Source organism: Leuresthes tenuis, unplaced genomic scaffold, assembly GCF_036924035.1.
Source record: "Leuresthes tenuis unplaced genomic scaffold, fLeuTen1.0.hap1 SCAF_4, whole genome shotgun sequence".
NCBI lineage: Eukaryota > Metazoa > Chordata > Actinopteri > Atheriniformes > Atherinopsidae > Leuresthes > Leuresthes tenuis.
Genome location: NW_027325358.1, coordinates 27,198,758 through 27,216,764, shown reverse-complemented (window position 1 = coordinate 27,216,764; position 18,007 = coordinate 27,198,758). Strand labels below are relative to the sequence as shown.

The 18,007-nt window shown below is 40.1% G+C and overlaps 2 protein-coding genes and 1 non-coding gene across 4 annotated transcripts; 2 read left to right on the top strand and 1 right to left on the bottom strand.

Annotated features, from left to right (window-relative positions):
* The first annotated feature begins 146 nt into the window (after positions 1-146).
* trnar-ccu (transfer RNA arginine (anticodon CCU)) lies at positions 147-219 on the top strand. The gene has a single exon. It is a non-coding gene; the product is annotated as a tRNA-Arg (tRNA).
* Positions 220-5,359: 5,140 nt separating this feature from the next.
* Positions 5,360-6,111, top strand: LOC140305113 (secretory phospholipase A2 receptor-like). Its single transcript, XM_072383879.1, has one exon. The coding sequence runs from the start codon at positions 5,373-5,375 to the stop codon at positions 6,084-6,086; it is 714 nt and encodes a 237-aa protein (XP_072239980.1). The 5' UTR covers positions 5,360-5,372; the 3' UTR covers positions 6,087-6,111.
* A 3,882-nt stretch (positions 6,112-9,993) lies between these two features.
* Positions 9,994-17,505, bottom strand: LOC140304736 (mitochondrial glycine transporter B-like). 2 transcript variants are annotated; one of them, XM_072383495.1, is made up of 9 exons: positions 17,255-17,505; positions 16,784-16,882; positions 15,034-15,117; positions 14,014-14,138; positions 13,479-13,563; positions 12,098-12,277; positions 11,468-11,636; positions 11,219-11,382; positions 9,994-10,726 (listed from the first exon to the last, which is right to left on the bottom strand). In XM_072383495.1, the coding sequence occupies exons 2-9, from the start codon at positions 16,862-16,864 to the stop codon at positions 10,604-10,606; spliced, it is 1,011 nt and encodes a 336-aa protein (XP_072239596.1). In that variant the 5' UTR covers positions 16,865-16,882; positions 17,255-17,505; the 3' UTR covers positions 9,994-10,603. The 2 variants fall into 2 exon arrangements, with proteins under 2 accessions (XP_072239596.1, XP_072239597.1); XM_072383496.1 differs by lacking the exon at positions 15,034-15,117.
* Positions 17,506-18,007: the final 502 nt, after the last annotated feature.

Below are 18,007 nucleotides of genomic sequence, written 5' to 3'. Positions count from 1 at the left end.
GTTTTTCTAGTTACTCTGGGCTTAAAGCTTTGTGTTTTAAGACAAATGTTTTTTCTTATAATATAATATAATAATAAAATAGTTATACCATAAATACACATTAAACGAATATGATATCACTGTTATGGCTGACATGGCGAAAATGTGCCCCAGTGGCCTAATGGATAAGGCACTGGCCTCCTAAGCCAGGGATTGTGGGTTCGAGTCCCATCTGGGGTGTTCAGTTTTCATTTCTCTGGAAGTTCCATCAATTGAATCCATGTAAGCTTTACATTTAAAGTTTAGTTTAAGTTATAAGTTATAAACTACATCCCTCTACATTTCGTTTGTGATGAGCATGGTTATGGCCTGAACGCGATGCACAGTGGCGCATTCTCAATCGCATTGTTCATTTCTTTCTGACAGCAGCGACAACAACAGTAATATCGTCTCCTTCGACTTCCAGGTGATGATTTTGGGAAAAAATCTTCAGCATGCACAGAACACTCAATCCAATCCACAACGTGCTTCTGCTGTCTACATGCACGTTCGGATCGAGTTACGGAACGTGAAGCCAGACGCTCTGTCTCGGCTTTACGACCCAGAACCAGTTGCCAAGGAACCGGAGTCCATCCTTCCACGAACCTGTGTGGTAGGAGCGCTGTCCTGGCACATAAAAGAAGAGGTAAAACAAGGGAATGGTGGGGCGCCATCACCTGAGGGTTGTCCAGAGAACCGACTGTTTGTACCAGTCGGCCTGGGCCCACAGGTGATCCATTGGGCCCACACCTCGCTGTTTACCTGTCATCCGGGGGTCTGCCGCACAATGTTTGTCATTTCTCTACGGTTCTGGTGGCCATCCATGAAATTGGGGTTCAGGAGTACATCGAGGCATGCTCGGTCTGCGCCCGGAACAAGACCTCATCCAGCTCACGTATGGGTCTCCTGTAGCCTCTCCCCATTCTGTTCAGACCGTGGACAGACATCTCCATTGACTTCGTCACGGGGCTCCCGGCATCCAAGGGAAATACCGTTGTAGTCGACCATTTTTCTAAAATGACCCACTTCATAGCCCTGCCTAAGTTACCCACAACCAAGGAAACGGCGGAAATAATGATGACGCAGGTATTTTGCATCCACGGGTTTCCCAGGAAGATTGTCTGAGACCAGGGGCCCCAGTTTGTTTCACGGTTCTGGAGGGAGTTCTGCAGGCTCATAGGCGCCACAGTCAGTCTGACCTTGGGATATCACCCCGAGGCCAACGGCCAGACCGAGCGCCTCAACCAACAGCTGGAAACCGGCCTCCGATGCTTGGTGTCCCAGAACCCAGCATCTTGGAGCTCCCACCTGGTCTGGGTTGAGTATGCGGACAACACCTTGCCTACCTCTGCTACTGGTCTGTCCCTATTTCACTGTGTGTACGGTTACCAACCTCCATTGTTTCCAGACTCTGAGACCAAGGCCACGGTGCCCTCCGCCCACACCGTGGTGTGCCGTTGCCGCCACATCTGGGCCGCCGCCAGGCAGGTGCTAATAAGACAAGGCAACAGGGTCAAAGGGGCTGCCAACCGGAGGAGATGACCTGCCCCAACCTATAAACCCGGGCAGAAGGTTTGGCTGTCCGCTAAACACCTCCACCTCAAAGTTCCGTCACCCAAGCTTGCACCCCGGTTTGTTGGTCCGTTCCCCATCATCAAGGTCATCAGTCCTGCAGCCATCCACCTTCGCCTTCCAAGATCCCTCCATGTTCATCCCATGTTCCACGTATCCCAGGTCACACCAACCAAAGACAGCGCCATGGTACCACAACCCAAGGCCCCACCGCCTCTGGTGGCCACCGATGGGGGCCTCCTTTATAAAGCTACTCCATTAGAAGTGTAAGCATAAGAGTGTTTTTGTTTTCTGTTAAAGCTTTTATAGTGCCTCCGACTTTTAGGAGAGCGGTAAGTTAAGTTGTAATTTGATATAGCCTTTGTTTTTGTCCTCCTGGAGTGGAGAGAATTTTTGTTTAATAAGTTTTATAGTCACACTCTCCTCTCGATAGGTATTGAGGCGAGTGTGTTAGGAGTTTTACAGCCCATTGCTTTGCTCTGTCAAAGAGGTTACAAGTGATTATTATTATTAATAAACACTATTATTGATAAAGATCCTGCATCATGTCACGGTTCGTGACAGTTCCTGAGTCATATGGTGTGCTTAGTTTGTCCATGATGTTCCTGCAGTTAAGCTTGGTCAAATAATAATGACACCTTTCACTATGTCATGTGTTGTTGTTCATCTGTAATATCTCTTTTCTGTTGTTGTTAAGTCACTTAACTTAATTTTACCTATGAATCAGTCAAGCATAATAAACATACCCAACTCTTTGTTGTGTCTACACATGACAAACAACTAAGCAAAGTTCCATATTTTCCCAGCAATTTTAAGCAGAGGAACAACTTTCCTATGAAGTATGGGCAAGCTCTTCTGGAAAAGTTGCAAATGAGTGAACTAGCAAAAAAGTTGCAAAAAAAGAAGTACACAAGAGGCCTTCAAAAAATTATAAAAAGACAGTGAAAATAACCTCAAGCTGTTATTGGTGAAATGCCTGAAAGTCTCTGAATTGGGACATGCATTTCAACAGTGCTGAAAGAAAACTACCACAGGAAAGATGTATAGCAATGTCATCCATTGCATAGTTACTGGCAAAATGACCCATGCAAATACGATGCTTGTCAGCAGACTTACTCTTGTGACTTGCAAATATGCATCAAGCGCTGAGTGAGGATCTCATTTAAAAAAACAAGTTGCATTTGCCTATCCCAGGAATAGGTGGATTCAACACAAAACCCTGCTGCTGACAATAAATAATTGTGCTTACAGCATTTAGTTTACTCGGGGGTGTTATGAGGTAGTGTTAAAGTTTTCCTCATGTCACTATCAAAGATCATTCTTGGAATAACCCTCATTAGCGATGTAACTCTATATACTGTCAATATTCATGGAAGCTTCCAACAATGTACTGTTCATTCAGTGCAATGCAGTCATTTATCTCTCACTTCAGCACTGAGACAATCTTTGAGAACATTCCTTTTATTATAAAACAGCATTTGCAATCACAAGAATTACCATAGCAAACACAAAATCAAACAAAAATTTGATTAAAAGTGGCTAAATTCTTAGCTTCTTGGTTCCGCGTGGATTCGCGAAGCATCCGCATGACTGTCTCTGTTTTGACATACAGGCCATGTTTCTGTTTTAAGGTCAGTCAAATTGTTCTGTACCCAAACAGCTGTCCAGGTCCACGCAGCTCTCATACTATGGCCCGTCTGACTTCAGCTGGCGATGAGTAGCCGCCCCGTCTACTCAGGCCTAAATCTCTTAGTCGTGCCTTCAGAGTCCCACGGGATATTTTAATGTCATGATGGGTCGAGAGCATATTACGAATGACATCATATGTATGTGTTAAAATACTCTCTTACTAATTCAAGCTCCTTTTCCATCCTTTCAAACTGGGTTTAAAATTCCCGGAAAGTTCTCGGAAACATCAGAGATCAGTTAGATTATATAAATGAATAATTTAAATGAATAAATTAATTAATAAATTATCGTATCTTTGGGTTTTATAAAATCATAAAACGACATAAAAGGCAGCACAGTCTTTAAAAAAGAAAAAGGTTCATTGAGTCTTTATCAGTCTACGACTTAACTGGGCCGATGCTCTGGAATACTGCAGGGAAAAATACACTGACCTTTCACCCATCACCAGTGAGGTGGAGGACAGGATATCAGGATATGCAAAGAATCTGTGGGAGAGGGCCAGTCGGGATGGATCGGTCTCTACTGGGATCCCAAGAACAGGAACTGGACATGGTCAGGACCAGACACCTTCACCTACCAAAACTGGGTGAATTTAATTTTATTGTAATGTACTATTATTACCAATAATGCCAAATGAGCCAGTTATGGATGTTGAAGATGGCGTATCAAAAAAATTTTCTGCTTGAACCTGATTGTGATGCAGGAGGAGAAGACCTGGCAGGAGGACCTCAATTTCAAATCTATGGCCACCCCAACACACTCATCTCCTCATATTGTAGTCTTAGTGTTCTTCTCATAACTTTTTTTTTAACTTAAACAAATATTTATAACATATCTCAGTAACTAAAGTCTTTGGATGATCTCTTTTATTTTCTTTTCCATTGTTAGGACTCAGATTTGTAAAGTCTGCACACATTGCTTATTTTTCATCTGTAAAATTGTTTAAGAAGCCCTCTCTTCCTGGCTTTCTGTCTGTATGTGTAATAAGAGCACATTGAGCTGTTGGCTGTGAGTTTCCATACACGTTGTCTGCTGAGAGAGTTCACCTGTGTTGCCTGTTGATGCTGGATGTGAAGTCATCAGCTCAGCTGTTGCCAAACAACAAATACAACACCCCAGTGCATTCATGGTGATCTCTGGAGATTTAAGCCATGCCTGTCTGTCTGCTGCACTTTTAACAGTTTTAACTTTTTTTTTTTTCATTTACTTGTTTGTCATCCCAAAATTATTTATACCGCAACAATATATCGTACCTTTAGCATTGTACAACTCACTTTGATATCTTTTCCTCAACGGGCTTTGGCTTTTGCCAAGTCGCCACCGTAAATATACGAATTTGCTCTTAAAGACTGATCTGGTTATATAAAGATTTGATCAACAGAAAATTCAAATAATATGTTCATCTTAATGTGGAAGTCACCCCCTTTCTTCAAACGACAACATTTACGAACGAAGGACAGAAGTCTGTGGGATAGCTTCTCAGAGTGAAAGCTTCAGGCTCAACACAGACAACACAGTACGTGTTCAAACAGGACTTGTTTTCATATGTTGTGTTTCGATGTCTGATGGAAATAAATTTCCTAAACAAAATTGTTCCAGAAGGTCTCTGCAGGCCTAATTTGATACCTTGCAAAAATATGAAAACCAGAATCATGCTTCATTGAACTTCCAGCAGTCAAGCCTGACAACTTTAACTCTTTGAGATCTCTGCTGGGTCATCTGGGTGGATTTGTTTTAATGGTTTTCAACCTTCTCCACCTTTGTTTCTTTAACTTTTGTGTCATTGTTATCTCTCTCTTTTGTTTCAGAAACTTAATATCAGACCCTTTTGCCTCATTTGAAAATGAGTCTATTTTAGTCTTTTAAGGTTTTTATGACAAACTGCAAACTAACACAAAACCAAATATAAAGAAAATATATTTACAATTTTCTTTTGATCTGATTTGTTTGTCTTCCACAGTCCAAAGCCTTTCGAAATTCAAATTCACGTCTTATTCAGATATATGCAAATATTTTCACCTCTCCAATCATCTTAGTCTTAGAAGGAAGGTATAAACTCACGGGCTGCTTCCTCCTGCACAAAAGACTGAACAATGGAGAAGTTTGTACTCAGACTGCTCATTATCACAAGTGCATGCAGTTTGTCTCAGAAACATGTTATTGTCAATCAAAAACATATCTGGTACAATGCTAAGATACACTGCAGGGAAAAATACACTGACCTTTCACCTATCACCAGTGAGGTGGAGGAACGGGTGTTCAAAGAGTCTGTGGGAGAAGACCAGTCGGGATGGATCGGTCTCTACTGGGATCCCAAAAACAGGAACTGGACATGGTCAGGAGGAGACAACGTCACCTACCAAAACTGGGTGAATGGACCTCCTGTAGTTACCAGTAATGCCAGATGGGCCAGTAATGGATGGCATGTTGAAGATGGCGAATCAAAACACAAATTCTTCTGCTTGAACCTGATTGTGGTGCAGGAGGAGAAGACCTGGGAGGAGGCGCTGGAGCACTGCAGAGAGAGCCACAGCGACTTAACCAGCCTGCTCTCTAAGACTGAGAACCTTCTGGCTCAGACTGAGATCCAGCCTACTAACGTCACTGAGCGGGTTTGGATCGGCCTGCGTTTCCTGGAGGACAATTGGCTGTGGGTGAACGGTGACCCTCTGGAGTATAAGGCCTGGCCCAGAGAGGGAGATCAGGACCACCAGTGTCCAATGTGGAGACGCTGTGGAGCTTTAACCAAAGACGGAGTGTGGGAGAACATTGACTGCCAAGAGAAGCTCCACTTCTTTTGTGTCTGAGTGTGTGAAAAGAGATAAGGAAACAGCTAAAAATAATGGTAATGCAACAACTTTTTTTTCACCTCAGCAGAAAAAAACTATTACGTCAAGTTTTTCTTGCATAGTTACGTTAGGCAGCATTCATAGTCTGTTATGCTTTTTAATTGATTCATTTAACTGTCTAATCACAGAGAATCTCCACTATTGACAAAACCCTCCAGCCTACCATCACTAATTATAGATAGCACTGAAAGTACCAGAAAAAAAATCCCACCACGTTGCACCTGGAGAATCTGATACACGATAAACACATGAAACACATACCAAGATCAACGAGGAGGAAAGGAGGACATTTTCCCAGAGTAAAACAGCTCGTCTTTTTGAAAATTTGGTTATCAACTTGAATTTGCAAAACATCTTAGAGAAGAATGAAGGAGACACTAACAAGGAAAGTCTAAAGGAATATTATAACAACATTGATTAGACTGTTAAAGCTATTTCAATTTTTTTTAGAGACACGTAACTTTTATTTGATTCTATTTTCATGTAGCTGCAGTTCAGTGGTTGGGTATCCGTCATCCTTTGTGTGTACCGTATTAACACGTTTGGATGTGGATAAAGATTTTCCTGCTTGCCGATCAACTGCCTGCCAGACTGCATGAATATAGCCAATCGTGTTTGTAATCTAATAATGCATTATTTGTTATTCAGGTGATCTATGTATCTTCTCTTGAGCTAGTATTTTGTGGCAACTGTAGCACTAATCTTTAACTTTTGATTTGGTATTTTTGCTGCTGTGCTGAATAAATTTGAAGTAGATCAGTGATCCACTGAAAAGGTAATGACTCTTCTTTTTCTATATATTTGCCATGGTTTCTTCAACTAAGTATTTGTAATGCCATTTGTTGTTGTTTTTAAAAAAAAAAAAAGTTCTAAAGTAGGTGCGAAAAAAAATAATCTATTCTCTTTGGGAGAAGAACTGCTGGGACAGAAACATGTGTAGCACAGGCAAATAACACCACTGCACGCCTATTGGTATCTCTGTCCTCATTGGTATCTCTGTCAGATACCAAATAGGCTTAATAACAGTGACTAATATATTCTGTTGAATATTTGCACAATGGACCTCAATTTCAAAGCTATGGCCACCCCAACACACTCATCTCGTCATATTGTAGTCTTAGTGTTCTTCTCATAACTTTTTTTTAACTTAAACAAATATTTATAACATATCTCAGTAACTAAAGTCTTTGGATGATCTCTTTTGTTTTCTTTTCCATTGTTGACTCAGATTTGTAAAGTCTGCACACATTGCTTATTTTTCATCTGTAAAATTGTTTAAGAAGCCCTCTCTTCCTGGCTTTCTGTCTGTATGTGTAATAAGAGCACATTGAGCTGTTGGCTGTGAGTTTCCATACACGTTGTCTGCTGAGAGAGTTCACCTGTGTTGCCTGTTGATGCTGGATGTGAAGTCATCAGCTCAGCTGTTGCCAAACTACAAATACAACACCCCAGTGCATTCATGGTGATCTCTGGAGATTTAAGCCATGCCTGTCTGTCTGCTGCACTTTTAACAGTTTTAACTTTTTTTTTTCATTTACTTGTTTGTCATCCCAAAATTATTTATACCGCAACAATATATCGTACCTTTAGCATTGTACAACTCACTTTGATATCTTTTCCTCAACGGGCTTTGGCTTTTGCCAAGTCGCCACCGTAAATATACGAATTTGCTCTTAAAGACTGATCTGGTTATATAAAGATTTGATCAACAGAAAATTCAAATAATATGTTCATCTTAATTTGGAAGTCACCCCCTTTCTTCAAACGACAACATTTACGAACGAAGGACAGAAGTCTGTGGGATAGCTTCTCAGAGTGAAAGCTTCAGGCTCAACACAGACAACACAGTACGTGTTCAAACAGGACTTGTTTTCATATGTTGTGTTTCGATGTCTGATGGAAATAAATTTCCTAAACAAAATTGTTCCAGGTCCTCTGCAGGCCTAATTTGATACCTTGCAAAAATATGAAAACCAGAATCATGCTTCATTGAACTTCCAGCAGTCAAGCCTGACAACTTTAACTCTTTGAGATCTCTGCTGGGTCATCTGGGTGGATTTGTTTTAATGGTTTTCAACCTTCTCCACCTTTGTTTCTTTAACTTTTGTGTCATTGTTATCTCTCTCTTTTGTTTCAAAAACCTAACATCAGAGCCTTTTCCCTTTTAGTCTTTTAAGGTTTTTTTTTGACAAACTGCAAACTAATATAAAACCAGATATAAAGAAAATATATTTACAAAAGCAAAACCAAAGACGGTGTGTGGGAGAACCTTGACTGCCAAGAGAAGCTCCACCTCATTTGCTATTAAATCTTCTTGAAGTTCTTATGGTAGAATGATCATTTTATTTCAAAATGCCAAATCCAAATGTTATTCTCATCTTTTTAGAGGGTGATTCATTTCTTTTAAATATCTGATATTGTCAAAGTTAGTGATTTAGGGTAATTTGTTAACATTGTTTAATTTAGAAAGAAAAATAAACACGTATACATTTTCGCTCACATTTTTATCAAATGATGATGATGAACCTGTTGCATCTTTTTACAGTCTGTCAACAATGAGACATTTAGATCCTCAATAATGTCTTAATGCAGATGAATGCTTCACATAATCTCTGTATTCCAGGTGTTATAGAAAATAATGATCTAACTTGTTTCACATCAGTCACATACAGGGTATTTCTAATGTTTAAAAATCAATATGCATGCGCTTCTAATCACCATTATCATCATGGCTGATAATGTACGCTCCATGGTGGAAAGCAGCTGCAATGTAAGCATGCAGAATGTGAAATTTTTTTTTTTTTAAAAGAAGAAAACTTGTGTCAATTACCTCCTAATTTCAAATGAGACTGAAAAAGAGTCTTTCTAACAAAAGAGGAAAATTTATTGACTTAAAAAAAAAATTTAATCAGGCACTGTTCTGAGGAGACATATGCACACATCACACACCTTCACTTGCAATAAACATGTCAACACAGTGGTGGGATGACGGCAACAAACCAGGACAAACTTAACGGTGTGAATTATGGCAAAGTGACATATACAGTTTGTGTTATACGGCAAGACTGAGGCTTAAAAAAATCAACTCCTAACACAGTTCACTGCAGAACAAGTATGTGTCAGCTCAGATAACAGCCCTTTGTTCTGGACAGGAAGTAAACACCATTGGCACCTATGTGACCTTTATCCCAAAGAAGATCTTTCATTTGGCATTTCTTTAAAAATACATACGTGTTGTTTCAAATATATCATCTTTTTTTTGTTTTTAAACAGGCAACTCGCTACAAGCATCAGAACAATTTGCTCTACTTTTGTAACAGCCAATGATTCTGTGTTAGGTCACAAACTGCTGATATGGACATATTTGCATAATGATCAAGCAATGTCTCACTTGCAAACTTAATTTTTGAAAATGCTGTTAACTTAAAGAGAGGAACTCACTGATTTAACCAAACCACAAATATTTAATAGCTTTTGAGTTCAATCTACATTAAAAACATTTAATGAACATGTACAAAAAAAAAAAAAAAGAAGCTAACTCATGAAAGTGCTTATTTTAGCAGAGGAAACTGTTCTTCAAGGTTCCTTTCGGAGTCTTTGTGAACACAAAAAAGGTTTTGCTAGAATACAGAGTTTCTCTCAAAAATCAAAACCCTCCTCCTAAAATCACAGTGTGAATCTGCTCATAGAATCGGCAGCCATACCAATAATCAAAACCTCCACAGGGTACCTCAAAATAAAAAACCCAAAAACTCCAACTTTTAGCAACTGGTGTGAATTTTACCTTTATTTTTTTACCCCCAAAGCACATTTGGTTCCATTATGCCGACTCAAAAATGCACCAGTTATTAATAAAGTTTTCATTAGTTTTTAGCAGTGTGGCGACAAAGAGTTTAACTGATTATTGCACATGGCTCAGACTCTCTTTCCGTGATGCAGCTGTGGGAGTGCATCTGATTGTCTGAAGCAAATAACGGTTCTCTGCTTTTCAATTTTCAGCAGACAGCATCTACCTCAGCAGACCTGTGCCACACCGGCTTGCTAAATCTTTGAAATGTCAGATTTTTACAAACAACCCTCTCAAAGCCAGCTATAGAATCCAGAAGAGTTACTCGCTCTTTCTTTTTGAGTGGTTGCCATACCTCGCGTGGCTTAAGTTCACTTCACAGCAGGGAGAATCACTACAGTCCAAGACTGGCGTAAGAGTGGATCAGGTGTAACACCACAATCTCATTACCAACACACATTTACAACATTTAAATAACACACTTGCGCACACACGCACGCACACACACACACGCTCTTTTTTCCAAACATTTATCCACCTGGTTCTTTTGCTAAAAGTCTTGGTAGTGCTGCTTCACCATCTCCTTAAGCTACTCAGGCTCCCCTTTTTTTTCTGTTTGCGTCCAGTGAAAAAAGTCATTATCCCCACACATTTCGTCTCTTCTTCTGCAGATTCCCGACACTGCTCCTCAGGATTTAAGGCCCATTCGAGCCATCAGCTGTTCATAGACAGTCCAAGCCATAGCAGCCATCAGAGTGCGTCGAAGAGATCTGGGCACAGCCCCACGAAAAAACCCACGCATGCCGTGTTCCTGAGGGGAGAGGACAAAGCAGGAAAGTTCAGTGTGACATTAAGCTGGTGGCTATGCACTACACTTATGCTACAGTTCCACTAATCACTAATCATCATTTGTATATTCAAGTACTGCATTGACAATTGACAAATGATGAAAAACAGAAAACGTGGAAATGAAATAAATTTCACAATTTTTCTTCTCACCTTCAGTTGATGTTTATTTTTTTTTTAAAGTATCTATTTTAAGAAAATTAACACCTGAATCTCAGGGAGAAAATGTTTTTTTTTATTAGCCAACATGACAATATAATTAAAAAAATAATAATAATCTTAAAACCTCACCCTCAATTATTTTTTTAAATCTCTTTTTACCCCTTTTAATGTGTTCATTACAGCATTACCGGGTCTACAATGTACTGTGCTTACATTTACTTAAAGAAGGCCACAGAAACTCATATTGTATTACTTAAGAAAAAAGTAAGGGAACAACTAGCCTATGAATACACACCTTATAGATGTAGCTAACAGCATCTGCTGTGCTCCAGTGGGATGGACTGATTTGAATATGGGTCTTCACCACATCTGCAGGCTGAGTGGCCAGCGATGCCATGATGCCTGCAACCACCCCACAGCTGAAGTTCACCAGGGGGGCGTAAGGCGCTGAAGTCACCTCTGACAAAAACAAACTGGATATCAGGATGCTTTTTCACAACCTAATGGCATTCTGTTTGATGTTCTCACTTAGTGCTGCTCCTACCTGGAGGCAGCGCTCTCTTGGCCTGGCTATAAAACATGACATAGATGCCCGAGAAAGGAGCATCTCGGAGCAGTGTGGCGGTCAGCCCTGAAAACAGAGCCCTGATTCCCTCCGTCTTGTACATACTCCGCAGAGCACCAGCCACACTCACGTAGTTGTAACAGCCACTCTGAAACACCGTCATTAAAATTAGTAAATATCTAGCTGCATGCTGTTTTTGGACATTTTTCTGTTCTGTGTTAATGCTTAAAGCTATTGTAATGAGTTCCCCACAAACAGGATGTGTGAGGAAATACTTTAAACTCAAAGAAGAAAACAAGTTAATATTCATTCTATCAGACTGTCATATCTAAAACTAGCGTCTCCTAACACACTGGATTTCTTACCAGACACTCTATGCAAAGCTAAATGACAAAGACAAGTAATTCATCACTAACTATGATATCTATAATTCTGCCTCTGGCTAAAAGCAGCTGCACCTAAACACCGGCCGTCTTTTGCTGTTTACTGACCCATGACAGTAAAAAGAGGAATGTCAGAAGAAATTTCATTCAGTCCAAAAACCCACAGATCTGAGGTCTGACGGGCTCAGATAGAGGTCGGTCACTAGCCAGAGTATCAGTTGTGCACCTCAAAGCGTGTCTTGATGACCGTGAATGGCAGCATGCAGACTCCGGCCACGGTTCTGGCACCCGCCCCAAGCACAACAGCCTCGCCAGCGTTGGGTGCTCGGTCCAAGAAGAAGTGCTGCTTCAGGGAGTAGAAGGTGCTGAAGTAGATACCCACCCCGGGGATACAGCGCACAAATGACTGCGAAGGCAGAAATAATATCACTTGATTCAGCTTTTTTGCTTATTTCATTGATATTTGATTTGTCTCATCTTCTTTAAATATTTTCTAAATGGAGTTTAAAAAAAATAATGTTGGTAGATCGTCTCAAAACATTTAATCTTTTTCAGTCACACTATAATATTTCAACCACTGAGAAGTCTGTTTGGAATTTTTTTTTTTTTACTTACTGATTAAAGCTAATGAGATACTTTGGATTTTTTGTTTTCATTTTGCTTTTTAAGATAATGTCTAAAATGAAAAGCAGACATCAGCACAGTGCAAGAGTCTTGTCTGACTCTTCAGGGAAGAAAGGGCGGAAACACTAATGTGAACTGAAAGAGCATCTGGAGATTGCTAGTGGAGAGCAAGTGTTTGCACAGACTGCTGCCCAACAAGCAACAACAGCATTTATAACTGCAAGAATACAAATAGAATAGAAAAGAAAATACTTTATTCATCCTCCAGTGGGGGGAATTAAAAATTAGTCAAGTAGCTCGAATTTCTTTGTTTTTTAAAAAAATATTTACAATGATTGTATATTAGAACAATAACAACAACCATAATAATTATAAATTAATAAATAACATAAATCATAAATAATCAAAGTCAGCTATCACTGTTAAAAAGCCTTATGGCTGTGGGGACAAAGGACCTCCTGAACCTCTCAGTCCTGCAGCCTCTCACTGCAGCTGCTCCTCTGTCCTGCCAGGATGCTGTGGAGGGGATGTCTATTATTATCCAAAACAGAACATAATTTCCTCCTCATCCATTGCTCCACCACAGCACTGAGAGGGTCAAGCCTTCTGCCTACTACAGAACTGGCCTTTTTCACCAGTTTGTCCAGGTGCCTGTAAAGCAACTCCTCCAGCAGACAACAGCATAGAACAGTGCACTCTCAATGACAGTGTGATAAAACATGCACATCATATCACTGCAGACATTGAAGGACCTGAGTCGTCTCAGGAAGAAAAGCCGACTCTGGCCCCTCCTGTACACTGCTTCTATGTTGGCAGACCACTCCAGTTTATTATCCAGCACCACCCCCAGATATCTGCAGGTCTGAACAGTCTTCATCTCCCCTCCATCAATGCAGACTGACTGGTATAGAGTTTTAGATCTTAGTTTTTAGTTTTAGAATGGTCATATGTATTAAAAATTACGATCAATCTCAGTTACTCACTGGTGAAACTCCTTTCCATAGGCTGAAGAATTTTTCTGTCCTAACAACGTTGATGAAAACAGCAAACATTCCCACCTTTGGCATGCTGGAAGAATAAATTTATTTAGTTATCCAAAGCATGTAAATATAAATGCATTAAAAAATAACATTTCAGACAGATCAAAGATAATGAGATGTGGTTTATGAACAACTATTACGAATGTTTGCATTGTAAATCTATGACCACACAAATCATGGACTTCAAGTCTATACGTAGGAAACCTTAAAATTAAAACTCCAATTTTAGATTAAAAAAATACAACTTCCTGTTCCTGTAATTGTAAGTGAGCAGCCTGACAGCATGATTGCACGGTGCTGGCATGACTAATTCCACTGTAAGGTTCATGACAACAGATACAGGCTGCGACTGTTATGCTGCATGTGTTCTTGTGCTTATCAAAGTGAGTGTGTTGTAAAGATATTGGACACCTGAGGTACGCTGATGCACATGTGTCAGGCTGGTAAAACGTGTATGTGTGCATGTGCACGAACATACCCTGGCTTAGCATTGTTCTGCAGGGTCTGCAGCCGTGTCTTGACCAGATCCAAAGGCTGGAAGAGCAGCGTAGAGCAGGTACCGCTGAGAGAGCCACACATGAAGGCTTTGAGAGCTGGGTGAGCCTGAGGACGACGACAGTCAGAGTCAGACGATGGAGGAGACCGAGAGGGGGATGAAAAGAAAGAGAGTAGAGGGTAATAAATATATTACAAATAAAACGAGAGATGTGCTGAACGAGAAAGAGATGGTGGAAAGAGAGCACAAGGAGCGGACAGACAGAAATTTAAATTACATACAGAGATGAGAGAGACAGAAGATAAGAGAGGAAATAGAGCTAGCCAGGGAGAAGCATAAAGGATTAGTCATTGTGTCAAAAGTGGAACATGAAAAAAGGGCAGCTCAAAGTCTTCTTCACAATATCAGAAAATTCCATATTATACAAAAACAACTGTGCATTAGATACAGCATAAAAATGTTCCAGAACAAAATAATGTATTACATATATATACACACACATAGGACTTTATTTCAAACATAAAGGTTACTGTGACATTTTCTGTAATAAAAAAAAAAAGCCTGTGGCACAGAGCCGATGCCAGGTTCCTACACAGTGGAGATGATGGAGATGAGCAGAGACAGTTTATAAACGCACACGCAGAAGCACACACACACACACGCACACACAGTGATATGTCCAAGCGTTCAGAGAACATCACTCTAAATTTACCTAACCTTACCCAAACCTTAAGTCAGCTCTTCAACTTGAATTGTGCTTCTATTCATCTTATCCCAATAAGAAGGAGCATATTCCCTCAATGTGACTGTCTAAGCAGATTTAAGTACTGTTTATTTAAGCACTATTACTGGTACAGCAAATGACCACACTTTACAGTAAGAAAAACAAACCATACATAGGCAGTCTGGTACAACCCCTCATCAACACAATATAATGCCTTTACACATACAAAGATTTGACACATTAACACACACATTAAGTTCAAACACACACAGTCCTACCTTCCCCAAGGTGCCTGGGGTTTGGCTTTGAGAATCCTGTTTTTCCTGCATTTTGCCCTCTTTCACCTGCCTCTCATCTTGCAGCTACAAATAGCATAATGTAGAATAAATCTCTATGTCACACGAAAACCTTCCTTCCTTCTCCCCCTTTACCACCAAACCACAAAAGCTTTCTCCCGCTTCTCGTCTTCCCTCCCCTCAATTCGCAGGAAGAAAAAAAAAAGAAGAAGCTTAATCCTAACCGTTTTCTATGGGCTTCTATCTTTATCTTTGAGAAACACACGCTCATATCTGTATTTGCCGACCCCCCCTCTCTGTAATGCTCAGTGCTAAATTGCATCTTTGTCAAATGGCATGAGTCATGAAGGGAAGAATGTGGGTCAGAAACAAACACACAAAAAAATAAAAAAACAAAGTAAGCAAATGCGGGACCATCTGCATCAGTAACAGAGTAGCCGTTTAGGTTACATTAAACATTAACACAATTTAGCCACATATTTTATTTTCTCATTTGAACTGTCAGAAGACTGGCTTTTAGAATTTGAATCGGAACAAAGATTGCATATTTCTGGCACATTTGGTTACTGTGCATAGCCACGTCCAAGCCAACAATCCCTCTTAAACAGCTAAAAGGTGGCGGGTATTCTCAGCGCTTTAACCATGTCCAATATGAAGATATATATACATCGTCATATACAACAAATATTTCACTATGAAAGTACTGTTTATACTATGCTTAGGACCCCTTGAATGTCTGTGTATTTATTAGGTCTGTGCAGTAGTGGCAAAATAGTGCCCATGCTGCCATTGAACTGAACTAATCTAATCTAATTGAGATTTTGAACAATACCCTAAAAGCTAAATTAAAATTGGCACTTCCTCTGCAGTTTTTCAAGCACCAGCAGTTCTCTGCAGCTACACAGATTGTCTCAACAACAAGCTAAAATAATGCCAGCTGCTGATGACTATGTTCAAACATAAATGGAGGCAATTCAGTTTTGCTGGTATCTCATACCCATAATCTCATGTCCCAATTTGGACATCCTCCATTCCCTTTACCTCTCTCCTTAGTCTCTCCCACCAGAGATGCAAGAGTAACATGTAGGAGGAAAAAACAACGTAATCTTATCATCTTAACATGTTAAAACAAGGCCCCTCTCTACTCTTCTGAATGTATTCGGACATCCCGCAAAATATTTGGATAAGTGAGTACAAACTGGATAAAACAAAAAGAATAAATCCGGTGGTAAAGCTGCTCCAGTTACTGACTTAATGACTTTGCTATTCTGAAAAATAATGTCCATGTACACCCTCACCAATTATATTTGGGTTTTAAGTGGATATTTCAATTCAATGGTGTAAACCTTTCATGCAAAAATTACTTTGATGTCTTCTCTTCGATTCACATAATCCACACCCAAAATGTTGCCATTTTTGTGTGTCAGGTGCTTTGTTTACTGGAACCCAGAGGAACAGACATTTTCACTTAGTCGCTATGTGAACAAATGCTTTCCTTGACTTCTTTTCAATACAAAGTATTAATTTAAAAAGCTATTGATCCAATATGTGCCACACTTTTTTTAAGGACTTTGAACATTTTTTCAAAGTCCTTAAAAAAAGATTTGACTGTGCGAACATTAAACAATTTGATTTACGAGGTAAAGGTTTTAACAGAATCAAATTGTGTTCATCTTCTGTCATAATCAGCAGCTGGATGTATGATGGTGGCATGAACATTATCAGCACTCACCGCTGCTAACTCCATCTTTGAACTGGATGCTGAGCCGGCTGAGTCCAGTTTCTCTATTGATGCGGTTGGGTTGAAGCTCATTAAGTTTCGCCAATGTTACTTGGAAGAAAAAGAGAGCAAATAAATAGAAGAATGAAAATAAAAACGGAGAGATGGGCAAAGAGAAAACGTATGACAGCCATAAATCGAGTCTCGCCGGGTAGCTACATGCTAGGTTAGCTAACCAACTAGCTTTCGGAAAAAGGCAAGGTTAAGTTAATACGACATCAGCCTCTTTTGTCATAGCTAGCATTCACCAGCCGTCTGCTTCCAAATAAGAGAACTAGCTTAAACAACAAGTGAGTTGTTCAAATAAAAAGCACGTTTAAGACAGACGTCGCTAAACCGGTCAGCTAACTTGTTTTAGCAGAAGGCAATGTGACACACTGCTGGCATGTTAGCAAGCTAACGTTGCAAGCTAGCTCCTCTTACCCGTTTTTAAGTGTTAGGAATCGGTGGAAGTGATGGTCCCCCATGTTAGCTTAAAACACTCCAGGTTTGGCATTTCCAGTGATAATTGTAAACGTTTTCGAAGAGACCAGTGCTTATAACTACTCAACTAGCGGGGGATACAGAACTTTCTGGCAAGGCAAAATAGATAACGTAACTGTCACTGAAGCTTTCTCAATATCCCAAGTGACTTAATAGCTTCTTCACGCTAACGCCGCTTGCAGCTGGGCTCCTGTAATTGTTAGCGAGCAAAGTTCACCTCAGACAGGGAAGCGCCGTCACACAGAATCACCCTCTCTCTCACACACACACACACACACACGAGTCCTAACTCATTCACAATTAGTACACAAACTTGTGGGTTCGTGTCATGAAATGAGAGTGTGTCAGACGTCAGGCTTCAGATAAATCTATAATATCGAGTTATCCGCGTCGTTTTATGCAAACCAATGCATACATAAATGTGGATATACCCAGTGACTTTTTGAAAATGGAATAGCCAAAACTAGAGCTGAAATGATTTGCGAAGGAAAGTCTTGAGCTCCATTACTTATTCATCTCTTGGAACTTTAAAAATGTTCAACCACACATTCTTATCAGGTTGGTTTTATGCCTGCAGTCTCTGGAATAGTCCAGGTTGAACATTGAATTTTGTTTTTTGCTCGACCACAGCGACAACCCATGGCCAATAATCAGATTGTATCTGAAAGCAACCAACGAGATTGAATTTCTTCA

What these genes read in the sequence shown, in the direction of transcription:
- LOC140305113 (XM_072383879.1), top strand. Translation starts at nt 5,373, where the DNA reads ATGGAGAAGTTTGTACTCAGACTGCTCATTATCACAAGTGCATGCAGT.
- LOC140304736 (XM_072383495.1), bottom strand. Translation starts at nt 16,864, where the DNA reads ATGAGCTTCAACCCAACCGCATCAATAGAGAAACTGGACTCAGCCGGC. An exon ending in CCCCAGGCACCTTGGGGAAG is followed by an intron (nt 14,139 to 15,033) that starts GTAGGACTGTGT and finishes CGTCGTCCTCAG; the next exon opens with GCTCACCCAGCTCTCAAAGC. An exon ending in CTGTTAGCTACATCTATAAG is followed by an intron (nt 10,727 to 11,218) that starts GTGTGTATTCAT and finishes CTCTCCCCTCAG; the next exon opens with GAACACGGCATGCGTGGGTT.